At 37.6% G+C, this 17049-nt stretch overlaps 1 protein-coding gene across 4 annotated transcripts in view; it reads right to left on the reverse strand.

Moving 5' to 3' along the window:
• dip2cb (disco-interacting protein 2 homolog Cb) overlaps positions 1–17049 on the reverse strand; it is a 51419-nt gene that overhangs the window by 24322 nt on the left and 10048 nt on the right. For 2 of the 4 annotated variants that reach the window (XM_065266361.2, XM_065266350.2), the window contains exons 2-13: positions 11206–11277; positions 11003–11107; positions 10634–10759; positions 10372–10551; positions 10016–10150; positions 9681–9821; positions 6842–6961; positions 5986–6183; positions 5811–5902; positions 5517–5627; positions 5089–5212; positions 4865–4974 (exon numbers count right to left, since the gene is read on the reverse strand). In XM_065266361.2, the coding sequence (XP_065122433.1) occupies positions 4865–4974; positions 5089–5212; positions 5517–5627; positions 5811–5902; positions 5986–6183; positions 6842–6961; positions 9681–9821; positions 10016–10150; positions 10372–10551; positions 10634–10759; positions 11003–11107; positions 11206–11277 (1514 nt within the window). The remainder of the gene's footprint in view (positions 1–4864; positions 4975–5088; positions 5213–5516; positions 5628–5810; positions 5903–5985; positions 6184–6841; positions 6962–9680; positions 9822–10015; positions 10151–10371; positions 10552–10633; positions 10760–11002; positions 11108–11205; positions 11278–17049) is intronic. The other 2 variants (XM_065266369.2, XM_065266355.2) reach the window with 1 other exon arrangement.

The following is a 17049-nucleotide window of genomic DNA, read 5'->3' on the forward strand; positions in this document are numbered from 1 at the left end:
TTATGATAAAACTCATACTGTCAATCAAACCAGAAAAAACACCCCCTTTCATGAAAACTGTAATGAAATAATGATACAACTCACACTGTCAATCAAACCACAAAACACGCCCACTCTCACTAGAACTGTAATGGAATAATGATACAACTCAAGCTGTCAATCAAACTGCAAATAATGAAACAACTCAAGCTGTCAATCAAACCACAAAACACACCCACTCTCATTACATCTGTAATAAAATAATGAAACAACTCATACTGTCAATCAAACCACAAAACACGCCCACTCTCATTACATATGCAATGAAATAATGAAACAACTCAAGCTGTCAATCAAGCTACAAAACACACCCACTCTCATTACATCTGTAATGAAATAATGATAAAACTCATACTGTCAATCAAACCGCAAAACACGACCACTCTCATTAGAACTGCAATAAAATTATGATAAAACTCATACTGTCAATCAAACCACAAAACACGCCCACTCTCATTAGAACTGCAATAAAATTATGATAAAACTCATACTGTCAATCAAACCAGAAAAAACACCCCCTTTCATGAAAACTGTAATGAAATAATGATACAACTCACACTGTCAATCAAACCACAAAACACGCCCACTCTCACTAGAACTGTAATGGAATAATGATACAACTCAAACTGTCAATCAAACCACAACACGCCCTCTCTCAATAGACCTGTAATGGAATAATGATACAACTCAAACTGTCAATCAAACCACAAAACACACCCACTCTCAATAGAACTGTAATGGAATAATGATACAACTCAAACTGTCAATCAAACCACAAAACACACCCACTCTCAATAGAACTATAATGGAATAATGATACAACTCAAACTGTCAATCAAACCACAAAACACGCCAACTCTCAATAGAACTGTAATGGAATAATGATACAACTCACACTGTCAATCAAACCACAAAACACACCCACTCTCAATAGAACTGTAATGGAATAATGATACAACTCAAACTGTCAATCAAACCACAACACGCCCTCTCTCAATAGACCTGTAATGGAATAATGATACAACTCAAACTGTCAATCAAACCACAAAACACACCCACTCTCAATAGAACTGTAATGGAATAATGATACAACTCAAACTGTCAATCAAACCACAAAACACACCCACTCTCAATAGAACTGTAATGGAATAATGATACAACTCAAACTGTCAATCAAACCACAACACGCCCTCTCTCAATAGACCTGTAATGGAATAATGATACAACTCAAACTGTCAATCAAACCACAAAACACACCCACTCTCAATAGAACTGTAATGGAATAATGATACAACTCAAACTGTCAATCAAACCACAAAACACGCCCACTCTCAATAGAACTGTAATGGAATAATGATACAACTCACACTGTCAATCAAACCACAAAACACGCCCACTATCATTAGAACTGCAATAAAATTATGATAAAACTCATACTGTCAATCAAACCAGAAAAAACACCCCCTTTCATGAAAACTGTAATGAAATAATGATACAACTCACACTGTCAATCAAACCACAAAACACGCCCACTATCATTAGAACTGCAATAAAATTATGATAAAACTCATACTGTCAATCAAACCAGAAAAAACACCCCCTTTCATGAAAACTGTAATGAAATAATGATACAACTCACACTGTCAATTAAACCACAAAACACGCCCACTCTCAATAGACCTGTAATGGAATAATGATACAACTCACACTGTCAATCAAACCACAAAACACGCCCACTCTCAATAGACCTGTAATGGAATATTGATATAACTCAAACTGTCAATCAAACCACAAAACACGCCCACTCTCAATAGAACTGTAATGGAATAATGATACAACTCACACTGTCAATCAAACCACAAAACACGCCCACTCTCAATAGACCTGTAATGGAATATTGATACAACTCAAACTGTCAATCAAACCACAAAACACGCCCACTCTCAATAGACCTGTAATGGAATATTGATACAACTCAAACTGTCAATCAAACCACAAAACACGCCCACTCTCAATAGACCTGTAATGGAATATTGATACAACTCAAACTGTCAATCAAACCACAAAACACGCCCACTCTCAATAGACCTGTAATGGAATATTGATACAACTCAAACTGTCAATCAAACCACAAAACACGCCCACTCTCAATAGAACTGTAATGGAATAATGATACAACTCACACTGTCAATCAAACCACAAAACACGCCCACTATCATTAGAACTGCAATAAAATTATGATAAAACTCATACTGTCAATAAAACCAGAAAAAACACCCCCTTTCATGAAAACTGTAATGAAATAATGATACAACTCACACTGTCAATCAAACCACAAAACACGCCCACTCTCACTAGAACTGTAATGGAATAATGATACAACTCAAGCTGTCAATCAAACTGCAAATAATGAAACAACTCAAGCTGTCAATCAAACCACAAAACACACCCACTCTCATTACATCTGTAATAAAATAATGAAACAACTCATACTGTCAATCAAACCACAAAACACGCCCACTCTCATTACATATGCAATGAAATAATGAAACAACTCAAGCTGTCAATCAAGCTACAAAACACACCCACTCTCATTACATCTGTAATGAAATAATGATAAAACTCATACTGTCAATCAAACCGCAAAACACGACCACTCTCATTAGAACTGCAATAAAATTATGATAAAACTCATACTGTCAATCAAACCACAAAACACGCCCACTCTCATTAGAACTGCAATAAAATTATGATAAAACTCATACTGTCAATCAAACCAGAAAAAACACCCCCTTTCATGAAAACTGTAATGAAATAATGATACAACTCACACTGTCAATCAAACCACAAAACACGCCCACTCTCACTAGAACTGTAATGGAATAATGATACAACTCAAACTGTCAATCAAACCACAACACGCCCTCTCTCAATAGACCTGTAATGGAATAATGATACAACTCAAACTGTCAATCAAACCACAAAACACACCCACTCTCAATAGAACTGTAATGGAATAATGATACAACTCAAACTGTCAATCAAACCACAAAACACACCCACTCTCAATAGAACTGTAATGGAATAATGATACAACTCAAACTGTCAATCAAACCACAAAACACGCCAACTCTCAATAGAACTGTAATGGAATAATGATACAACTCACACTGTCAATCAAACCACAAAACACACCCACTCTCAATAGAACTGTAATGGAATAATGATACAACTCAAACTGTCAATCAAACCACAACACGCCCTCTCTCAATAGACCTGTAATGGAATAATGATACAACTCAAACTGTCAATCAAACCACAAAACACACCCACTCTCAATAGAACTGTAATGGAATAATGATACAACTCAAACTGTCAATCAAACCACAAAACACACCCACTCTCAATAGAACTGTAATGGAATAATGATACAACTCAAACTGTCAATCAAACCACAACACGCCCTCTCTCAATAGACCTGTAATGGAATAATGATACAACTCAAACTGTCAATCAAACCACAAAACACACCCACTCTCAATAGAACTGTAATGGAATAATGATACAACTCAAACTGTCAATCAAACCACAACACGCCCTCTCTCAATAGACCTGTAATGGAATAATGATACAACTCAAACTGTCAATCAAACCACAAAACACACCCACTCTCAATAGAACTGTAATGGAATAATGATACAACTCACACTGTCAATCAAACCACAAAACACGCCCACTATCATTAGAACTGCAATAAAATTATGATAAAACTCATACTGTCAATCAAACCAGAAAAAACACCCCCTTTCATGAAAACTGTAATGAAATAATGATACAACTCACACTGTCAATCAAACCACAAAACACGCCCACTATCATTAGAACTGCAATAAAATTATGATAAAACTCATACTGTCAATCAAACCAGAAAAAACACCCCCTTTCATGAAAACTGTAATGAAATAATGATACAACTCACACTGTCAATTAAACCACAAAACACGCCCACTCTCACTAGAACTGTAATGGAATAATGATACAACTCAAACTGTCAATCAAACCACAAAACACGCCCACTCTCAATAGACCTGTAATGGAATATTGATACAACTCAAACTGTCAATCAAACCACAAAACACGCCCACTCTCAATAGAACTGTAATGGAATAATGATACAACTCACACTGTCAATCAAACCACAAAACACGCCCACTCTCATTAGAACGGCAATAAAATTATGATAAAACTCATACTGTCAATCAAACCAGAAAAAACACCCCCTTTCATGAAAACTGTAATGAAATAATGATACAACTCACACTGTCAATCAAACCACAAAACACGCCCACTCTCAATAGAACTGTAATGTAATAATGATACAACTCACACTGTCAATCAAACCACAAAACACACCCACTCTCATTACATATGCAATGAAATAATGAAACAACTTAAGCTGTCAATTAAAACCGCAAAACACGCACACTCTCATTAAATCAGTAATGAAATGATACAACTCATACTGTCAATCAAACAACAAAACACGCCCACTCTCATTAGAACTGCAATGAAATTATGATAAAACTCTGTAATCTGTAATAAAATAACGATAAAAACTCAAACTGTCAATCAAACAGCAAAACCTGCCCACTCTCAGTAGATCCCTAATAAAAAATGAAACAACTAAAACGGTAAATCAAACACTCTCATTACATTTGTAATGAAATTATGATACATCTTATACTGTCAATCAAACCGCAAAACACACCCACACATATAAAATTTAAATGTATTCAACATACAAGCACACATTGTGTTACCTTACCTCTATGTATGCTGTGTCATTGTTGGCATCTTTAATGAGAGGGAAATATTCTCTCGGGGGTTTTGATAAATGTCTGGAGTCAGTCAGCACCCAAAGCAACTTTGGCCATCCTGAACAAGCAAACACAAAAATGAATGACATCGACAAAAACACACATAAATTCACACCTAAAGATGAATTCCATATTAGGACTTGTGAGAAGATGATGCTATGATCTCTCTGACCTTTGAACTGCATGACATCACCGCTAGTGCTCTTGGGAAGGCCTTTATGACAGGCATCACTTGTCAATGCTACGGCTACACCGCAGCTGCCCAACAGGAAGCCGATCTGTTGACTCCCAGCATCCTTTGAGGTAAGAGAGAGGAAGGGCACACCTCAGACAAAACTCTGTTAGCTTGAATCTGGTATTGTTAAGAGGTTTAATAAAGTTTAAGTGTTATTGGCACACGTTTGACTTTCTGTATATAACTTACAGTGATAGTTCTCATGCAAGCATTTCAAGAGAGAAGAGTTTCAAGAAAATATTGCTTGCTTGACCAAATTAAAATAATAATCTCTTCTGGCCCCCGAAATATAACTTGGGTCCATCCTTCCATTTAACTTTCCAACAAGCCAAAGTTGAGAAAGGTTTTTGTTTTCTGAATATTACCTTTTTTGTGAGTGGCACTTCAATTGGGACAGGAACAACTTCAGCCAAAAGACAGCCGCAAAACGCCACCAGGAACGCTGCCGGATCATTATTGGGATACACCAGTGCAACCTAACAAACAAAGACAATGCACATAAGTCTTTCTTCATCAGTCTTTTAGGTACACGAGATACCACATCATGCTTTTTCTTGGACATAGACATAACTATACTTAACATGTGCTCTAAATTGTTTGTGTTACCCCATAAATGTTACATTAACTACTTTTTAACAATTATTTAAACTCTCTCTTACTCTGTCTCCGGGATGGAGGATTGGTTCTTGCTTGGTTCCTAGCTTGTGGAGAAGGTTATAGGCCAATTTCAAACTTCTGGACCAGAGTTTGCCTACGCACGTATAAACAAATATGTATAAGCACGCGTACAACCAAACAACAGGTTTTAACTCATATTTTAAAAATGTTTTGTACCATATGTAAGCGTGTATGGTGGTTTGCCACTGCCGTGCATAGTTGTCAGACAGGGGGCTTTGGGTGCGATGGCCCCCCAACGCAGAAGAGCCGCTTCCAGAGAAGCTGGGCAGTTTTTAAGTCTGTCAAGCTCCTCTCCTTGCATGACTGTTGACTCCGCCCCCTCTGGGTGTGGCACAGAGGGATCAAACGGCTGCACTGCAGACGGAAAACACGGAGTTAGCGTGATACTGAAATTACACGCAGAAATTCGTGTTTAATGCTGAACATTCAAACACTATGTTAACTGGAATAGTTTAGGAATAGTTTACTCAAAAATGAACTTTGTTATTGACTCGCCCTCATGTTGTTTAAGGCACCTACATGTACACCAAAAGTGTTGCTTTGCTTTTTCTGTTTACAATAGGACTGGATTTTGACCACCCCTCCTTAAGCTTTAAAAGGACACAAAAGCGGCATTAAATAACTCCATGTGACTTGTGCTGTTTATTTCGAAGTGTCCTGAAGGCATAAATATCTGTTTTGGTACAGATGAACAAAGAGCGGGTGAACTACCCCCTTACATCTCACACTAAAATGAAAAAATTTGTCATAATTTAGATTTTTGCATACACAACATGAGGAGTAAATGATGGCAGTGTTTTGTGAGAATCAGTCATTTGGGATTTCTTCAAGATCTGGATCTCTGTGAAAATGTCTGGATCAAATAAAGTTTTTCTGGGCAGGATGTAAAGAATTTAAGATGAAAGTGTCATTTGATCCGTCACTGACTGTCAAAGATTAAGAAAGGTTTCTGAACTAATGTACAAATTTCTATACGACTTTGAGGCACAAACAGGAAGGAAAACATCTGAACCTTCTAGCAATTCGTCAAAGTCCTCCACGAAGAACTCTCTCAAAGGTTTTCGTTTGGGCCGTTTCAGCGTGTTAACCAGCTGCTGGATCTTTGCCGAGACGCGGCTACTGACAGGAACACCTACACATGAACACACCAATGATCACATGTTAAATGTTAAATAAAATAAGATTAAATTAACTTGCGTTTTTAAGTTGAATCAACTTGACTATACAAGTCATTATAACTTACTATTTTAAAGTTGCAATGTGGGACTTTTAGTAGGATCTCTTGACAGAAATGCAATATAATATACATAATATACTATATTATCAGTGGTGTATAAAGACCTTACATGATAAACTCTATTGTTTTTATTACCTTAGAATGAGCCGTTTTATCTACATACATCGCAGGTCCCCTTACATGGAAGCTGCCGCCATGTTTCTACTGTAGCCCTAAACAGACAAACTGTTCTACAGAGCGCGCTTTGTCCATACGTTGTCTCATATGACGACATGTTTGTCCTGTGATAGCTTTCGTAGATTCTCACTGCATTTAGAAATTGAGGCTGGTTGCAATTCACAATCTATTATATTTATTCATTTGGCAGACGCTTTTATCCAAAGCGACTTACAGTGCATTACAAGCTATACATTTTATCAGTACTTGAGATCCCTGGGTTCGAACCCATTAACTTTTGCACTGCAAACGCAAGGCTCTACCACCGAGCTATACAGATCTTGCTAAAATCCTACATTACACCTATAAATCTTAACTACACTTAGGGCCAGATTTACTAAACAGGGCAAATTAACGCAATTCCAAAAATGCGCCAATGGAAGTGGTAATATCTGTAGGTAATTTACTAAGAAGCGCAAATTAAAAAACACAGGCGCAATCTACTTAAAGCAGCGCAAATTAGTTCAAGGTCGCAAATAAGCAAAGCTGATGAGTTAATGCTTGATGCAATTGAGTTGAGTTGATGCACTAAGCCATTGGACACTAAAAAGTGAAGGTTTACAATAACTTTTGAAACGTCTGGTATTCTGTGACTTCTCCTAGTGACTCAAATAAAAAATAGCATGGCTTGGCAAACAATATTTTTGAATTTCAAATAAACTGTTACATGTTAAAACAATCCTCTGCACTGTATCATACGTTCTCTGATCTCTGTGATGCCTCTTCTGTTGAACAATAATTGCAGCCATTTTAAGCTCAAAGTAATTTAAGACATGCTTTTTTGGCGTAAAATAATGGTCTAAATGCCAGTCAAAACACACGCGCAAACATTAGTAAATCGCGTTCCGTGAATCATTTAAATAATATCCTCCCAAAAATGTTGCGTCTGTAAGGAAAACTCCTAGAAATGCAAATGCAATAAGGTCAGTCGCAAAAATAACTAGGCCACACCTTTTCACCACTAATTATCCACTGCGCGTCTTTAGTAAAAACCAACAGTCGTTATTTAACACAAAAATGATGGTTTGCGGTGCAAATCTGGCCCTTAGGCTGCGTCTGAAATCTCATACTGTGACAGTAGGTACTGAATTAGATGAAGAACCTAGTCATCTACCGTTAAAACAGTAGTATGATATGAAACAATAGTATGAATGAATTCGGACGTACTACATCCGCAATGTTGATAAATCACATGACGTACGTCGTCATAACAACAAGTTAGTTGTTAACTGGAATGACGTTAAACTAGTGCAATTTAACCACAAGGGACAGCTGTTTAAAATATGTATTTGGATTTAAATAGAGCCGCGTTACTGCTTTTGGACATTTTTTTATAAAATCACCTCTCTTTCTTCTTCTTCATTGGATAACCCCCCCCCCCCCCCCCCCCCGGGGGCTCAAGGGATGGTAAAGGGTCCATCGAATGAACACATCGTGATCTGCTGGAAGTAGTACGTCATCCGGGTACTTTTCGCTTACTGTTTTTGGAATACTGTTCGCCACACCTCTTGCTTTTCGCCTACTATGGAATTAGGCAGTTTCGGACGCAGCCTTAGCAAATTAGGTTAAGCAATTTCAGGTTGTTTTTATAAGTTATAGCAACCCGTAAGCCCATATTGTAATTGCTTGACCTAATCTAATAAGTGTCAAATTTAAAACACTAAGTTAAAATGATTTGCACAGCCAATTTGATTAAACTTAAACATTTAAAGGACCAGTGTGTAGATTTTAGAGACATTTAGCAGTTAGCATATTACAACAAACGGCTCAGTCCACAGCTCACTCTACCTTTCGAAACGCATAGAAAAGCTACGGTAGCCGCCACCGGACAAACATGTAATCGTCTGAGACAACGTAGTGACAAAACACGATCTATAGAACTGTTCGTCTGTTTAGGGCTACTGTGGAAACATGGCGGTATGAAATGGCAACTTACACCACAGGTCCCCTTACATGGATGTAGATAAAACCGGCTCATTCTAAGGTAATAAAAACAATAGAGTTCATTATGTAAAGTCTTTATACACCACTGATAATATAGTTATGCATATTATATTGCATTTCTGCCAAGAGATCCTTCTAAAAGTCCCACATTGCACCTTTAGGGCAGCTAAAAAAATAAAAAATAAAGTGTAAAAAAGTATAGTGTAAAATATATTTATTATACATATCACTTATTGTATAAGGGGACCTAGCATATCCCAGTATTATTAGACTTGTATTGTCTGCCATTGCTGTCTTTTGAAGGTTGATTTTTTATTTTCTAAACAAAAAAGGCAAAATATTTCAATAATAGCAATGAATTAAAAATCATTTCAAATCCTGCAGCTGGGAAATGTATAAATGCAGAATAAATCTTAAAAACAGTACACAACACACAAACTCTCTCTCTCCTCACCATCTCCAGTCTCCATTAGCTCAGCATTGCCATATTTGGGCGGAGGCTTGGTTAGTATGGCAACCTGTGGTCGTTGCACAAAGATGGGGGCGGGGTCTGATGTGTAGCTGGTGATGTCAGGAGGGGCTGACAGACTGTCTGCTTCGCACAAACAAACAGGTAAACTCATATCAGTACAGTAACACACAGCATAACAAACTTAAAAGCTTACTAAAACAAACTGTGTACACAAAACAGTGCATCCTTTACCTAAAACCATCAGGGCCATTATTGACATTATGCTGAATTGTTGATATAAAACACTAGTGGCCTCAAACGCAAATGCAGTCACTCACCTTCAGAATCCAAAGATGACCAGGGCCGATCTGATTGGTAGTCAGCGGAGTGCCTGATGACAATACCATTCTCAGCAGACACGCCCATTTCCCTTAAGCCCCGCCTTTTCAGAGACAAATGAGACATTGGACCGACTGTGTAAAAGAAAGTGAGAAAAATGGTAGGAGAGTTAAAGTTGAGCACTTAAGGTGTCATGATAAATCTATTTTCACATTACAACAGTATGAAATGTGACTGGCAAGGTGTTGATTGGCTGTGAGAAACCGAATGTGAAAAATGCAATTTCATAGGCGTTTTTCCACACGAAATCGATTGCATGAAAATATTGCATGTGGAAATACATGTTTGCACTTACGGTTAAAGGAGTGCATGTTGGTCTCTGCCAGTCGAGCTGCATTGGCAGAGCTGTTGCTGTGTGAGGATGATGACGATGACGTTGAAGGTGATGCGTGGAGAGCTCTGCTGATCCAGGAGTCTACGCTGACACCCCCTGCCCTCCCCAGAGACCCCTCAGCATCAGAGCCAGAGGACGAGTCTGCACAAACACAGGAAGAGTCAGCGGTTACACACACGCACATACTGAACACTTACGCACAAACGCTAGCACATACACACACCTGGAGGTGTGTACGTGTCCATGGAGGTTTGACCGATTAGTGATCGCCGCTTGGATGGCAACAACACGGCCATCTTTCTTTCACTGTGTCTCTCTAATGCGGCCTGAACAGCTTCTGAGTGTACATCTGATGAAGAGAGAGAGAGAGAGAGACTGTGTTCAGGGCAGATTAAAGATAAATTACAACATTAAAAGCCTCCATACTTATAACATCTGATGAAAGAATACCCTACTACAAAGTTTAATTCTTTGTTTTCCGTCATTTGTTTCTTTAATTATTGACTGTAGTTCATTTTAAATACTGTATATTTTTAAGGCACATATTCTAATTTTTACGGTCTATGGTAACCACCTCCCAGCTTTTTCTCACCTGAGCGATAACGCTCATCCCTTGTGCCATTGGACCTTCGTCGCTGATAGCGGGAGGATGAGGAAGATGATGAAGATGGTGTGACAGGAACATGACGCTCGACCCCTTTCATACCAACAAATGAGCCGATGTATCATAAACATTATACTATAGAAAAGGGTCTGTGTCTGTATTAGGGTCACTAGAATGCATGTGTTTATTACCTGGTGTATGAGGTAGGTATGGTTGCAAAAGTTTTGATCTCTTTTTCTCATAGCCCTTCTGTGTGATGTCACCTGTAAAAAAAATTATATTATCAAACTAAACATCTTTAACCATCGCAGTTATGTACAAACAAAATGAAAAAGCAGATCAATGTCATGAGGGAAGCGATTGTTATGCCACACAAATAAAATTTTGTGATAATTAATCTAGATGAAAGTGAGGTGATGGGGTGGAGGAGGGATGCTGCAAAAAATCTGTCATGGGACAGAGGTAAGGGACTGCCATTTATAGGCACCTCTTTGCACCGATTGGTTGGATCACATGACCATGCTCCTCCCAAACTTAGTTAAATAGACTTCATTAAAATTATGTTAAATGGTTTTCTGATGTCTACATAGAAGGTATGTGGCTTTATTAAGTGCAAAAATCATACAGTGACGGTTTTACAACCCTAGGATTTGCCTTTAGAATGAAATTATCTATTATTACCTTATTTGACAAAGTCATGAATAATAAATGTTGAGCTCTGCTCTGATTGGCTGTTTTTCCAAGAGCAGCTCCTACTACAGTAGCTTTGTGTGTTTATGAGAGAAATCAATTATTTGAAGATTGTAAATGGATGTTTCTGAGTGGTAAGTTTGTGTTTTTAGTAGTAGCTTACTAGTAGTACTTTAGCCTAAACGCTAGCATATAGCTAGCATAAACAAAGTACCGTCACAGTTGGTGTTATGTTCAGATTGGCCTGTTTTCCAGCAGTCTTTTGCATGCACAAGGTTTACATAAGAAACCAATCGTGTTTAAGGCATCTGATATTTTCATACCATGTACCAAACTTTTATTATTCACCTATGCCTAGGTAAATACAGTTTTACATTCTATGGCACCTTTAACCAAGACTCAAAGTTATAGACTTCCATTGTTTTTTCTATCCCTAAACTGACTCTGGGCCGCAACTGACTCTAAACCTAACCCTCACACAAACCTGACAGGCATTATTAGATTTCAAGTACAAAATGTTTTATGCATTTAAAACTAGTGAGCACAACCTAAGTCTATGAAATTCAGGCTAAACTCTTCATTTTGAGATAAGGAGCATCAAAGTTTGATTATTTTTCAATCTTGACCAGTGGTGACAGCTGACTTCTTTTCGAGGGTCAACATGTATTTAGCCTGTCATGTGTGTGGCTCGCCATGTCAAAATATGTATTTGGCGCATCATGTGAAACTATGTGCATCACGCATCATGTCAAAATAAGTGCCTGCTGCAGACGCTTCGAAGGGGTTTATGATAAAAGAGACACTCGCGATTGCCAGATACTTGTTTCATCTCATGTGTAATCCGAGTTTAGTGTTAAATAAATGTCTTTGAGTATTTTGTGAATGTGAGCGTCTCTTTTACCGTAAACCCTTTCGATGCATGTGCAGGAGGCACATATTTTGACATGATGCATCAGGGTTTGCTGCAGCACCTTGCAGTTCGGGCGGTCCGCCTAAGCTGGGAACCCCTATCGCCTTAACTAGGTTGTCCAAAAAAAATAAAAAATAATATTAATAATTCGCTGCACTAAAGGCCGTCAAGTGCATCTCGGAGAATAGCGCAGACTCGCTTTACACCACGAGCGGGCATGCACGCCACATGGCCGAAATGAGATAAAGAGACATGGTCCGTCACTGTCTGGAGGATAGCCAGTTGATAAAACGCGTGTCCGTGAGAACTGGAAGTGGACTTATGTTTTGGGTTTATTTAAAGCAACGCTATAGAGTTTTTGGTCTTTGCTCCCCCTACAGATTAGAAGCGTAATTGTCCATTACCACTGTCGTAAATACTGCAGCATAGCTGGCTCTGATTGGATTGTAGGTCTGCCGTAAAGCAAGTTTTTGTAGTTTTCACTAGAACTACAGGACCGCGACCCTACAGTTGGAAACTTCTTTAGTGCGGTTTTGGCCAATAGAGGGCTGCTGTTTCGAGTGGATGAACGACTGAAACTGTTTTGGAAACGTTGTTTTAAGGTAAAAAAAACTCTTTGGTGTTGCTTTAAGCCTGTTATTGTATTAGTTCTCGCAAATTTCAAGTTTATAATGTAATTAATAGTGGGAAATAACCAGTTTTTACAATATTTGCGCTATCTATCATTGTTTGCGAGACAACATCTGCTTCAGTTTGTGTTTATTAACCCTTTAGTTTCACTTCACGCAGCAATTCCCGTTAGAGGTATCTGTTAAAAACATTTAATTCATTAAATGGTACAGAGAATGAAAAACCATTTTTACCTTGTCTTTTTTAAATAATGGTAGTCTACCCACATTCCCGAACATACAAAAAGTGCTAGACATGCTAAACATCTCAGTTTCATAGAAATTCCTCTTTTAGAAATGTCAGCCAGAAAACGGCCCAATCTGAAAAACTGATGCTTATGACATCACAGGCATCTCACTGCCCCTCCACTATAAAATAATTGGCTACATTTTTTGAGTGGCAGCAAAGTCAGCCAATCAGTAATGAGATTGCAAGTTAAGCCAGTAGGGGGAGCCAAATAGGTGCAAAACCACTTGTTTAAAACCCCCCACCCTAAAAGAGCGATCTGAGAGAGGTTTTTAGGAAGCTTCTAAGGCATAACAGACCCAAACAAAAAAATGTTTGTCTACATGTCACATCACAGAACAAGGATAAATACCCCATTCAATCATTCTATGTCACCTTTAATAATCTAGTATGTGTTCATTTTTTGTCATAGTTTCTTCAAAATTAAGTTTTATTTGAGTGTTTTTAATGAAACAGAAATTACGATAATTTACTCACCCCTATGTCATCCAAAATGTTGACGTATTTCTTTATTCAGTCAGTTTTTTTTTTTTTTAGGAAAACATTACAGGATTTAATAGACTTTATTGGACCTCAACAATTCCAATGCAGTTTAAAATTGCCCTTTCAATGCAGTTTCAAAGGAACGTTAGGGTGTAATCTAGTGAAACGATAGTCATTTTAGACAAGAAAAATACTAAATAAGCACTTTAAAACCACAACTTCTCGTGTGACGTGCCTGCGTGAACTTACGTATACGCATGACGTTTGCAAAACTACCGCTCCAGTGTTTACAAGTGTAGAGAAAGAGGACCGTTCCGACGTTGTTGTATGTGGAATTATAGAATTATTGTCTTTGTGTCAGTTTATTGTTTAAAATGGTCTGCAAATGTGCGTTTCAAGACGAGAAGTTGTGATTTTAAAGTGCTTATTATGCCTCGTTTGGGATCGTTTAGAGTCCTTTGAAGCTGCGTTGAATTTGCAATTTTAAAGTGCATTGAAACTGTAAACTCTTGGGGTCTAATAAAGTCTAATAAAATAAGAAAAAATCCTGAAATTACATTTTTTCCCCTTAAAAATTAATTTCTTCTCGACTAAACAAAAAAAAAACACAAACAACTTGGACGACATGGGGGTGAGTAAATTATCGGGAGTTTATTTTTATGAAAGTGGAGTAATCCTTTAAGTAGTGTTATTTTATGTAGAAAACAATAAATTACAATAAAAAATTAGTTTTGCTGGGCTTTCAGAGACAGAGTCACATATTTGTGCGGACATTTGTCTCTCTCTCTCTCTCTCTCTCTCTCAATCTTTCTCTCTCACACAGAGAAAATAAAGATAAATGATAGATGATAAAAGATTTCCATTGCATCAGACATGAAAGAGCACACACAGAGAATACTCAGTGGATCAAGACTTTCTGACAAAAACACTGCATCTGATATTTCGGCTCCCTTTGGATATTTAGTTTGTGTGGTTGGCAGATTCTAGTAAACAAAAACAAGTTTAATCATGCAGCATCCCAAAATATCATCACAAATGGTATCCATGGTAACATAGGTGTGGTGTCCCCTCCAGAGACGAGAAGGAAATGAGAATCAGAATAGTGGTCATTTATAAATAACTACTTTTTAACATACAACCTCTCTGTGTTAAATGCATAGTTACATATACACATGGGCCCGAAGGGGACACATGACTCCACAAACTGGGTTACTGGGTCAATCTACACAGACCTTTACATAACACATATGCACAAAAATAAAATAACATATGCACACTGCAACCCAAGCAAACATGCATCTCAGATAACAAACTAAATACACAATAACACATTCAAACATAAACTAGCATACTCCCAATGGCTATTTTATTAAATACGGCTGTGTGTCAAACATGTGGCTGCAACTTTATTTAGCCTGGGTGCAGATAACATCACCCCGGTTTATAGTTGCTTCTGGACTATCGGATCATTAGGAGAGGCGCGTTATGGCATGAGATCTGAGCAAATGAGTGTGGGAGGGTTGCTGGTGCGACGTTTCTCAGAAACGGTAGACCTCGTGGGATTTACATGCTTCAGTTCACTGAGAATGCTGCGTGAAATCACGACGTATCTTGTGAGAGAAAACATCTTGTTAAACTGAGCTCAAAAAATCTGAGACTGAAGCTCTTTATAATCTTGTTGTACAAAAAGCCATCTGACCATCCGAAGTGCTATATAACTGTAACCGAGGCTGTTAAAAGATCACCAAAACTGAATCTAGATTAGTGGACCTGGTTTGTTTGCTAAGGGGATTTGTATTTTTCCATGGTGTCTGTTGCAAATATAAAGACTGTGGGTGTGAATTTGTCTTAAGGAAAGATTATGAATTCATACTGAAGTAATGCTCACACAAGGCCTTGGCTAATTTTATGAGATCATTTTAATGGCTTTAATTTTATTGCTCTGAGGTTGCACAGGAGACTTTTTGAAGTTTTCAGTTCCTTACAGTACTGTAAGTGTCAACTTTGTCTCCAGTGTTCCTCCAAAAATAAACAAATAAGACTGTTGACATAAAACACGAGTGTACAGGAAAGCTGAATGTACAAGTATAACAGTTTGGTTCTGTAAGAATTTAATGAGAAATGTTTGAATTACCAAAATCTCTGACTTGGTAACAAATCTCAGTTTGTGACATTGTAGAGCTCTCTGAAAGTCTAGAGAAGGCACATGTGATTTTTATGATCTTTTCTCAGCAGACAAATAATAGACATTCTCCTTTTAAAGGTCACCCACATGACAATTTTTCAAGATATTATATTAGCCTTAGGTTTCTCAGAATATGCCTGTAAAGTTTCAGGTCCAAATACCCTATAGATCACTTTTGTGTGTGCCTCTTTAAATGCACATGAGCTGCTGCTGCTTCCCTTCCCGTTTACTGTAATCTTTAACGAGAGCATATATCGTTTTTTTTTATATGCCAATCACCTTGCTTTATTGTTCACAATGAACGTGCGGTTAGGGTTTGGCGATATTATCTTATATCACGGTATGATTCATTTTATATCATGGTGACGATATGCATAGGTTTTTGTTATCTTTTAATAAGGTTTTTATGATTTTAAAATATTTAATGCCATAGAGTTTTCATAATTCTCATAAAAACCTATACTGTACAAGCATAAAAAGAAGATAAAAAACAAACCTATCTCAAGCTCACTGAAGAGATAACCAGTCAGTGATGAAAGAATGATAATAAATAATATATCTTATTAAAGGTGGGGTGCATGATCTCTGAAAGTCAATGTTGATATTTGAAATCACTTAAAACTCAGAATCTGGACCTTCTGTTGATAGACTCGCCCCACACATGCGCAACCCAGGCGACGCCGTTTTGGTACTCGACCCGACTACCTTTTCCAAAGTGTTTTTCAAAAATCATGCACCCCGCCTTTAAGGGTAGAAAAGTGATTTAGTCATAAACGGTGAGAGATTTTCTCTCAATGATAGTTGATGAAGGGTGTTTGCACATATAGGTTATTAAAAAAACAACAACAAACC

Source organism: Paramisgurnus dabryanus, chromosome 6 (assembly GCF_030506205.2).
Source record: "Paramisgurnus dabryanus chromosome 6, PD_genome_1.1, whole genome shotgun sequence".
Taxonomy (NCBI): Eukaryota; Metazoa; Chordata; class Actinopteri; order Cypriniformes; family Cobitidae; genus Paramisgurnus; species Paramisgurnus dabryanus.